Consider the following 11,417-nt stretch of genomic DNA (forward strand, 5'->3'; position numbering starts at 1 on the left):
TGAGAAGTGTTTGTTGTGTATCTAGGGTTTGCATTTATACTAGCTAAGGCATTAAGGTTCCGTCCATAAAGGAATTCCAAACCCCTTTTTTTTAGCCTATCACTTAGAAATCATAATCACATATAATCAAGGACTCCATTGATCTTACTTGTATTACAAGATACATAATACCTAATATAAGATTGATACCTTAGGAGATCAAATCACAATATCTATGTTAATATCCAATATTACATTTCTATTATATGTTGTAGACCATTTAAGGTTGATTTATATTAGAATAAATCCAATATTATGATCTTTTATCACGATGACTTTAGACTCTAGAAGTTGGGTATTTGAATCAGTCTTAGCAGTGGCAGATCTAGGATTTTAATATTTGGTGGTCCCAATATAAATGCTCCAAAAAATATTGGACAAAATCAGTGTTCTAAAAATCGGTCTAAGAGCTAGGTGGTGAAGACTCGTCCCTATTTAGGGAAAATAGTTTCAAAAAATCAGTCTGGAGCTAGGCCGTCCTAGGTGCACCTAGGCAGTCCTAGACAGATTTGGTTATTTTTATTAATTGTGAGTTATTTTTTATTTTTAGTTTCATGGTGGTATACTTGTGAAAATGGTGTACCTAATTTTCAAATGATGGATTGACTACAAGTTCATCCAATTGTGAAATGAATTGCAGAACTTTTGAGAGGATACTTACAAAACAAAGAAATAAACTAGATACAGCAACGTTAAATAGTTTAGTCTATGTCCAATCCAATACAAGGATCATGAACAGTAAGAATATAATCTATCATCCAAGAATACTCCTCATTATGATTATATACTTACTGTTTTTTAAATATTGAACTTGTTGGGTAGATATACCTTGCCCGCCACCCGACTAGCTCCTAACTTTTTATAGAACATTGGACAAAATATAACTTTGAAAAAATTAAATGATAAATTACAATTTTTCATTCATAATATATGTACAAACAACATTACAAGCTATAAAGACTAAATTTGTCTATGACGAGGTTTTATATTCTAATGATTTTCCCTTGTAATATCGTTTCATACTCCTAATTTCTACACATATCAATTAAGCAAAACAAAAAAACCATATCAATTGATAAAGTAAAAAAATATAAATGAACTAACCAACACATGATCCAAACAATATAAAAAAATCATAACAAATTAACAATAACTATATTTAACATTCTACGTGATTAATTTAGACTAAAATGAAAAATTTACTTAAATTTAAAAATGAAGAGATTAAATGGTGGTGGAGAAAAGACAACTGATTAGTTGTCCGTGGACCTGGTCGTGGAGGAAGAGCGTGGAATTGGGGAATGGGATAACCAATTAGGGTTGTTAGTATTGGAATTGGGAAAGTCAGATATCTTTAAAAGTTTGAATCTTTTTATTTTTTTAGTAAAAAATGGTAAAAACTATATATTAAAGAACGGGCTTTAGTATAGGCTTAAAGGAGGGTGTCTTTTCAAACCATTTAACCGAACACACCGTTTTACTTAAATGACTTGGCTCAAAACCATTTAGTCTTCTTCTTCCTCCAGTTTCCAGAATGCAAAATACCAGAAATGTTGTGCAGCCACGCTCCTCCCCCTCCACTACATGCCTAGACTTGGGTGGTCCTCAGAGGCCCTCACAGCCACTTAATCAAACTTCCGATTGGTCCCGAGACCATGTGGGTCCCTTAATAGATCCGCCCCTAAGTCTTAAACCATTTTTTTGAGGGATAATCTGTTTTGAAGATGGACTTGACTAAACCATAGATATTCATATATAATCTCCGCGGTATTTACTTTTGTGCCCATAAGCTGCTGGGTTAAACAACGGGCTTGACCTTGTCACTGTTTTTATTTTTATTTACATCCACACCAATTTGTAGCAGGTCTTACCTGTTCCTCATGTGGATTTCTCCTGTGGAATGGGACAATTAACTAACATATTTTTTTATAGAAATTTTAATTATAGCAAAACACGTCACGTACTATATCATTTTATGTGTTGTGATAAGAGTGGACGACTTGGTGTTACACTTCGAGGGTATTTTAATAAAGAACAAAACCACAAGTTATACTGTAAGTAAAAAATAACATCATATGATCGTTTTTCCGATAAATTGAAAATGACTGGTATTATTAATTATTCTTAATTGCAGGCCGGGTCTATTCTTCTGCTTTGCCGCGTCAACTCTTTTGGATCTGAACGAAATTAATAGGAAATGAAGTAATGAAGAAAGTATTATTCCTGCATAATAAACGCATGATTGACTTTTAGCTACCAATTGTTGGCTTCTGATAATATAAGGCAACTTGTTTACGTTCAATTGTTGGCTTCTGATAATACAAGGCAACTTGTTTACTTTTTCTTTGTGTACGTAGCCAGTAGAAAGATTCAGAAAATAATACAAAAAACAATTCACAATATTAATTAATGGTCTATAAATATCAGCCATCAGTGCTGTTCTACAATTAATTCAAAAAACAAGAGATTGAAACTTTTTCAAGAACTTCAATCCTTTTAATTTCATGATGAAATTTTATATGCTTTTGGATTTCGTGGGAATTCTAAGAGAAACCCTCAAACTTTTCTTGAAAAATGTGAAGCTCATGTCCTGCATCATCTTACTCATAATTTCCTTTAGCTCTATCCTCTTGGTGAGCAATATGTACTCCATCAAACCATTGCTCATTGATTTCACCCTCAATGCAGCCCTCCTACCTTCTACGGTCGCTGGTACCCCCGACTTCAACCACCTTTTGGTTACTTTGAAAAAGGACCTCCGGTTATTTGCTGGACTTGAGTGGCTTTTCATTTCCGCTTCCTGTTTTGCCTCATTATTCTTTACAACAGCTTCAATTTTAGCATCAGGGGTCACTTATCGTGGTCAAGACCTGTCTGTCAAGGAACTCCTATCAAGGGCTGTGAAATCGTTGAAAAGACCATTTGTTACTTGGTTTTACGTAACCCTACTTGATTTAGGCTTTTATCTATTTATTATAGTCTTTCTGCTTCCTTTGTTGCTGACTTTTGATCTTACATATACTACGCCTGCTTTCTCCAAAACCATATTTCTTTTGGCTTTGGTTTTCCAGGCCTATCTAGCTGTTGTTTGGAATTTAGCACTAGTTGTTTCAGTACTCGAAAAAAAAAGTGGCATCGAGGCACTAGGGAAGGCTGGACAGCTTATTAAAGGATCTATGCTACGGGGATTTTTCCTAAATCTTTTGTCCGGAGCATTCTCTCTTTTGGTCTTGTATGGTTGGCACAAGACTGGGACAAACAAGTCACTAAATGCGGCAACGATTCCATTGCTCCTCATGAATCTTATATTCTGCTTTATCAGGATGTCCATGCTAATGATTTATACTGTCCTTTACCATAAGTGTAAGGAGACTCATGGAGAAGAGCTTGAAATGCAAGGAAGCACCGAATATACGAAAGTGGCCACATCTGCATCTGCCCCTTTTATCAGTGCAGATGTGGCATGATGAACGATGTCTGTATTTCTAATATTTTTCCAATTTGCGCATCTGTTGTAACCATATTTTCTGTTGCTCCATTTATGTTGGAAAAATAAGTCTACTTGCTATATTAATCACATATAAAATCAAGAAACAATTCATGCAATTATATATCAAAGTAATGTATGCACATGAATGACCAGTGTTAAATGTACATGACATAATAGATTATAAAAACCTGAAAATACGGTTGAGGCGAATGTCAGACATCCTGTCCTTACGACAAGTTTATGCCCTACTACGGTGCTCATGGTTGATCAGCGCTTGTCTCCCAAGATACAACGATCACGTCCTTGTAATAGTAGCACTCCAAATCACAAGGCTCCAATGAACCACAATTGTGTTGAAAACTGTCTCATTTGGAATCAATGAGACTCTCTAATGTTAGTGCACTTTATCTATGATTATGTGAATGTAGAAGTAATTAAATGGTTATAGGGGCTTCCTTATTTATAGAATTTGAGATACCTTTTTGGAAAGTATGTGACCATTCATAAAGAGTCAAAAGTTACAACTCTTCATTAAGATAGACACGTATTTCCACCAAAAAAACATCACTTATAACTAACAACACCCAGTTTAAAACCCTAGCCGCTCTCCCTTTTCCTTCTCCAAACTCAACCCCAAAATTGCAAACTCCAGTCGTCGGTCCTTTGCTTTGGCTTGGGACTGGTGGCAACCTCTCCTCCCTCCTTTTAGCGCCCCCTCCTCGTAGCCTCTCCCCTCCCGCTTCCTACCCAGTCTCTCTCTCTCTCTCTCTCCCCCCCCCCCCCCCGATGCATCCACTCCTCTGTGGTGCTGCGTAGCACCTTTTTCTCCTCTCCCTTTGTCGGCGACCATCCTTTTCGGCTCAAATGCAGGCCTCTGATACATTTCTCCAGATTTATTCCTATACAAGGCTTCTCCCCTGTTTTTGGGACTAGATCTGCGGGTTTGGGCTGGTGATTTTTTGTTGTTGTGGAGTCAAATCCCCCCTATGGCTTGATTTTCTGTGTTATGTGGTCCTTCTCAACTGTTTAGTGTTGGCTCCACCTTCCCTTGGTGGCCTTGGCTCGTGGGTGCAGCAGACTTGCACTAGTTGCAAGTGGTGATGGGTAAATGGATTGGTTTTAATTATTTTAATTATTTTAGTTTAGTCTTGGTCTTCTTATAAAATTGCTCTCTAGCGTTCCTAGGTCTTCTTAGGTTTCCTTAGGAGAAGTGACTGCTTCGTCTATGCCGATAGGGGCGAGTTACCTTGATTTTGTGTTCGTAGTTCTGCGGGCATAGGTCTCCTACTGATACTATGTGGATGTGGGTCCAACTAATCCAATTTGTTGGAGACATTTTCTGCTGGTGGTTTAGACTGAGTTGCAGCGTGTGTAAAAGACTATGGAAGAAATGGTCGAAAGCTTTACCCCACGGTTGGCGCTCACTGCACAAAATGGTTGAAAGCTTTGTAAGCAATCAGTTTAGTGGGTGGAAGACCCCCCCAAGTTGCATATTTTGTTTGAAGATAGTTTGGAATTTGTTTATGGATTGACATTTGAGGATACGTCCTTTATGTTGTGGGAGACACTCTTTTCTCTTGGACTGGAGTGAAATTCCCAGTAAAGTTTTATCGAGGCCTAGTATGCACACTATCCTTACTTTGTTTGTATTCTGAATTTCTTTGCAATGAATTATCATACTTCTCTAAAAAAAAAAAAAAAACATTACTTATAATTTCCATTCAATTATGTTGTGGGAGACACTCTTTTCTCTTGGACTGGAGTGAAATTCCCAGTAAAGTTTTATCGAGACCTAGTATGCACACTATCCTTACTTTGTTTGTATTCTGAATTTCTTTGCAATGAATTATCATACTTCTCTAAAAAAAAAAAAAAAAAACATTACTTATAATTTCCATTCAATTAATAAATTTAATATAATAATAATATTATTAAATTTCCATTAATTTATATATATGTGGAGCTGTCAATTTTAATAGCATTGGCCTATGTTTGTCTGGTAAGCTGTGAACAAGGTTTTCGCGGCACTGGAAAGGTAAAAATTATGTTATCCGATTCTGAATCTTAACCGAATTAGATAATTACATCTGTTGGTTGATTCTGAAACACTCTTAGATACAAGGATAGGGATAAGTCACAGTGGTGATATTTGACACTAAGAAAGAAAGAAAGAAAAATCTAAATATTCTAATTCCACTTCAACTAATATTGAGGCGTTTTGTGATAAAATTCCACTTTGACTGATTGTGATAAAACCCCACTTTGACACTTGAGCGAGAAGCTACTTTATGTTTTTTACTTCTCCAATCACCAGATTACCTACCACAAACATGAAGTAACTTCAAGTTGAACGTCTATCATTGATTGATCACCCAATCGACATCTGTATATGCTTCAACTCTCAAATGACCATTCTTTGAGAACAAGATCCCTTTCCTAAAGCTAACTTCACAAAATTCGCATAAATGCATACATATCTTGCTTCCTAGGATCATGCATAAATTGGCTTACCACACTTATAGCGTAACCCAAGTCTAGCCACGTATGAGCTAGATACATCAATCTTCCTACCAACCGCTAGTGTCTCTTCTTATCACACAGTCGTTGATCCAGATCAAACCACAACTTCAAACCTTCTTCCAATGGTATATCAACTAGGTGACACGCTGACATTTTAGTCTCATGTAACAAATCAACAGCATGTTTTCTCTATGACGGAAATATGCCATCCTTCGAATGGGCAACTTACCCAATGAATACTTTGGTGGACCAAGATCTTTCATCTCGAATTCGCGTAGCATGGAACTTTGCAATGCTTGTCGCTCCTCAGGATAATCATCTACATAAACAATGAGTACCCTAACCTTACCTTTCTTCTTCTTCAAGAATAAAGTATGATCAAAATTACTTTGTTTGTAGCCGAAGACTCTCATGGACTTCGTGAATCATCCAAACAAAGCTCCCAGTGATTGTTTGAGACCAAACGATGCTTTTTTCAATTGACACACTTTTATTTTAATGCTTGGCCGGCCGATTCGAACTAGGTGGGAGCTCCATTTACATTACTTTAGTTGATTCTCCATGCAGAAACACATTCTTCACATTAAATTGGTGCAACAGTCAGTCAAGATTTGTTGATAGTGACAAAAGAACTCTAGCGGTGTTGAGTTTTGCTACTGGAGTTTCTCAGCATAATCAATTCCATACATCCGTGTGTATCCCTTCGCCATAAGTCATGCTTTGTATCTTTCAATTAATCCATCAAAATTATAATTCACTGTTTAAACCCATCAACACCCTACAGGTTATTTCCCTGGTGGTAATTCAACGATCTCGCATGTTTCATTCTTCTTTAAGGAATTCATCTCTTTGTCCATTGCTGCTTTCCACCTTGGATCGGCAAAGGCTTTCTACGCATTGTTAAGAATAGATACATAGATACAAAATATAATTAGTTCACAAGTGTTAAATATGACCTTGATAACCTATCCGTTGACACATAATTGCTAATGGGATATTTGACTTTACTAGTAAGGTTCGACCCTCATAGGTAGCTTTTAGGATACCTCTCATGCTACGAGGAGGAAATTCCTTTGGGGTGTATTGGACAACAGCTAGTTTGGGAGTCTCATATACTGCTTCTCTGAGGACACTTCAGACGACCGATCAGCACACTGATCGAGAGTGGGCTAGATCAGCAGACTGATCGGCATGCTGATCGGTAGTGGGTTGATTGGTAGACTGATTGGCAATGATTAATTCGGGAACTGGTTCATCCACTTCACTCATTTGATGTTCATCCACTTCACTCATTTGATGTTCATCCACTTCACTCATTTGATGTTCACAACCTAAATCCAAATTCATACCGTTGATGCGGATAAAGGTGAATAAACGCAAACAACCTAGCACATGCAGGGGAAGATTGGTTCTGGCTAGCGCTTGAACATGATCAGTGATAATCTGAAGAGCAGTCCGAAATTCCAATGTACTAGAGGAAAGTTATCCCACTACAGCCCACCGGAGTTTTTAGTAGAAGGGTTGAGAAGCTTTAGTTCTTCACTGTATCACTTTCTCTTCACACCATGTGAATAGGGATGACAATTATAACCATTAAACCTAATAACCGTACATAACCGTTCGGATGAAACGGTTTTGGGTATATTTTGGATACAGAAAAACTGGGAATATTAGGGTTTTGAATATGATTATACGAGCCTCCCATTTGTACCCGTATCCGAATCCAACCCAAACGATAAATAATATAATTTATAATATGTGTGTGTGTGTATATATATATATATATATATATCTATTTGTATATTTATTATTCATCGAACTCATTATCTTGTAACACAAAAATTGCATGTTGTGGAAAAGCTCAAAAGTTTTGAATCAAAATCAATGAGAATTCAATGGTATTTATGGGAGATATCAAAGATCAGCCAACATCATCAATGTTTTAAATTTAATGCTTTAATTTTTATACTCTACAAGATACATTCATTGAATCATGTTATACATCAAATGTTTAATGACGAATTAAAATTAGCATCTACTAAATTATAATGTGCCAATTGAACAAATATATTTTTTTGTATTGATGAAAATGGATATAATCGTTAACCGATAGGAAATCCATTACCCGATAAGTATGGTTATCGATGGGGAATCCATTACCCGATAAGTATGGTTATGGATAATCCCTGATGGTTAATTTATGATTATGAATATGGTTAGACTAAATTCCCTTTGTTGTTAGTGGGCCGCTACTTCCCCTTATGGAGTTGGTAAGAGAACCGAGCTTGGTTTTAGGACCAAAACCTGCAACTGGTACAGAGATGGTACAAGCATACAAGCCAGTTCGAGAGCAAGAGTCAGGAGATTACAGGGATGAATATAACATTTCTGTCCATAAACTGAATTGTTGCCATCCCTACATTTGAAATGTGGCTACCAACTATGTAATTTTATCGACTAAAACTTAAAGATGTACTAATCTTATAATTCTAACTAAGATAATAGTGCTACGTTTTCATATGTATATAAGACTTATTATTATGTTTTCATATGTATTTAAGACTTAGAGGGATACTAGCTACCTTTCCTACTAATCTTTTCCTATTTGCCTTTCCCACTCAATGAATGCCAAGTGGACTTATCTTAAACTCAAGTCCATGTATTAATTGTGTTTAAAACTTCTTTCTTTTCTTTCCACTAATGCCCCTAATAAAATCTCATATATCAACCAAATCATTAAGTTAGTTTTAGTGTAGGAGAATCCGGTTAGGATTTTATTGGGCTAGGTCTTGTAAATCTCTGTGGACTTTTGATTACTTGTATTTCAAGTTAGTTGATTAGACTATATTTGTAATATTGTGATATCAATGAAATCAAGGAAATTATAATTCTACATGGTATCACTAGTTTTAGGTTACCCCTTCCTAGTAAAAACCCTAGCCTAATCTTTATCTTCCTTTATTGTTGCCTTCCCCCCTAGCAATTTACCCTTCCTTGCCGTGCCTTTTCCACACTTTTTCCCATGGCCTCTCACTCTTCCTCTTCCTCTACCACAATTGGACCATCTCTCTCCAATCCTAACGTAGCTCACTTTTTCAAATTGCTATGGCTTAGTCAGATGAAACCATTTCTTTTAGGTCACGATTTATTTGGCTGTGTGGATGGCTCAATCCTGGCCCCTGCCGCTACTATCTCTATTGCTGGCGAGGAACCCACTGCACCAAATCCCATGTTTGCTCAGTGGTTTCAGATTGACCAACTGATTGTCAGTTATTTGACGTTCACTCTTTTCGAGCCTATTTTGTCACTTACTAACTCCTCTCATGCTATTCGGAAGTGCCTCCATGACCACTTTACTTAACAGTCTCTCGCCAATGCCATCAACTTTCGGTTTCAATTTCTTGCTCTTACAAAGGGCTCGAGTTCTATCTCTGAGTCTCTGACTACCTTCAACATGCTAAGTTTATCGATGACTCTCTTGTTGCTATTAATCAACTTGTCTCTAATACTGATTTGGTGAGCTCTGTTCTAAAGGCCTTGGTTTGTGACTCCGGTAATTAATTCTCATCCCTTGCCAGATTTTCCTGATCTCCGGTCTCGGCTCCTGCAATTTGAGTCTCAAACCCACCTAGAACCTGCAGCCCAGGCCATGATTGCAGCTGCTGCGGCCCAAGTTCAAGTGCTTGGTATGGCCCAGCACGCTCCTACACAACAGGCTTTGGTCCTGCCACAGCAGCCCAACCTATGTCGCACCATTTGGAAAAACTTTTGCAATGACAGCTTTCATGGCTTATCTGGATCAATTAATTTAGCAAAAGGAGGTCTTCCACCCGTTCCTCTAGCCCATGTTCTCGTCAAACAAATAAATGTGGGAGCAGTTTCGTCCGCAAGTAGTGCACATCCAAGTAAAATAGATTAAAAAGGATTATTTACTCCAATGAAGGGAGAAAAGGTCTTTTATTAATTTATTTGTGGCATATGTATTATAAAAACAATAACATCTCTAAAAATTTTGTAGTCCTCTCCTAGAGCCTAAAATCAAAGGGGAGAAAAATAAAAAGGAGAGTAAAAAAATAAGGAAATGAAATTTGTATAAAAAAATAATAAATTAATAATTAAAATAATTAGATTTGTCAAATTTGGTAGATAATTTAATGATTTGGTTGACGTATGAAATTTAATTAGGGGTATTACTGGAAAGAGAAGAAAACAGTTTTAAACACAATTAATACGGAAAGGATCCTCCCTTCCACCTAATCCTCCTCATCAAACAATCCGGACCCTTGAAATTTGATTAAACAGCTAAAAACAAGGGCCCACTTTAAAATGTTATAATAACTTTAGCCGTTGGATCAAATTTCAAGGGTCCGGATTGTTTGATAAGGAGGATTAGATGAAAGGGATTCTCTCCGGATCCCTTTCCAATTAATACATAGATTTGAGTGTAGGGTAAGTCCAGATGGCATCTATTGAGTAGGAAAGGCAAGTAGGAGAAAGCAAATGGAAAAGATCATCCAAGACTTAAAGGTCTCTCACTGAATAGATTTATATTTCTTACCATTAATAAAAGTCTTTTGTATAATCGAGTTTTATTTATAATAATTCTATTTGGGTGTGGTTTTGATACGGTTAAAAATTAATTATGCACTCCTCCTAAATGTATTTTTTTTTTTTAAATTTAGAAAGTTTGAAGTGCATAATAAGTTTTTAGAGTGTCAATAACACCACCTTTTTAGTTAGAGAAAATTGTAACAATGATCATTTATCTAAAAATCTATGACCATTGGTCTCTTAACACATCAAAATGTGTGGCTATGATCATTTTCATCAACTCCATTAAAACTTCCGTAAAAATAAGTCACATGACACACACATGAAGTCAAAATCAAGGGGCAAAAATGAGAAACTAAATGAAAAAATTGTAGAAATGATCTCCAACTTTAACCTAATTGGACAAATAGTCCCTCAACTTTTACCCAATTGGAGTAATGGTCTCAACTTGAACCCAAATGTAGCAATGATTCTTTCAACATGACTCATTTTGAAAGAAGTTATAATGGATGAAAATGATCATAGCGGCACGTTTTAAGGAGTTAAGAAACCAATGGTCATTGATTTTTAGTTAAGGAACCGTTGCTCCAATTGAGTTAAAATTTAAAGATCATTGTTACAATTTTTTCTTTTATTTATGTTCAAACATGTTGGTATATGTATATTCTAGTTGCATACGTGGAAACCAATATAAGGAGGGTTTCCGATAGGTTCTGTATAATATCAATTTTTGTAAAGCAGTAGAAAATTAAAAGAATACAAACACTGTTCTATACTAATTTATATTAAAAAATATAATATAATTTTAACTGGAAGC

General features: G+C 36.2%; 1 protein-coding gene across 1 annotated transcript; it reads left to right on the plus strand.

Moving 5' to 3' along the window:
- The first annotated feature begins 2,490 nt into the window (after positions 1 to 2,490).
- LOC148690187 (uncharacterized) lies at positions 2,491 to 3,625 on the plus strand. Its single transcript, XM_088687318.1, has one exon. It carries the CDS (start codon positions 2,544 to 2,546, stop codon positions 3,504 to 3,506), a length of 963 nt encoding a protein of 320 aa, XP_088543444.1. The 5' UTR covers positions 2,491 to 2,543; the 3' UTR covers positions 3,507 to 3,625.
- The last annotated feature ends 7,792 nt before the right edge of the window (positions 3,626 to 11,417 follow it).

The sequence above is a fragment of the Pyrus communis genome, chromosome 16, assembly GCF_041283825.1.
Source record: "Pyrus communis isolate YQ-2024b chromosome 16, ASM4128382v1, whole genome shotgun sequence".
Taxonomy (NCBI): domain Eukaryota; kingdom Viridiplantae; phylum Streptophyta; class Magnoliopsida; order Rosales; family Rosaceae; genus Pyrus; species Pyrus communis.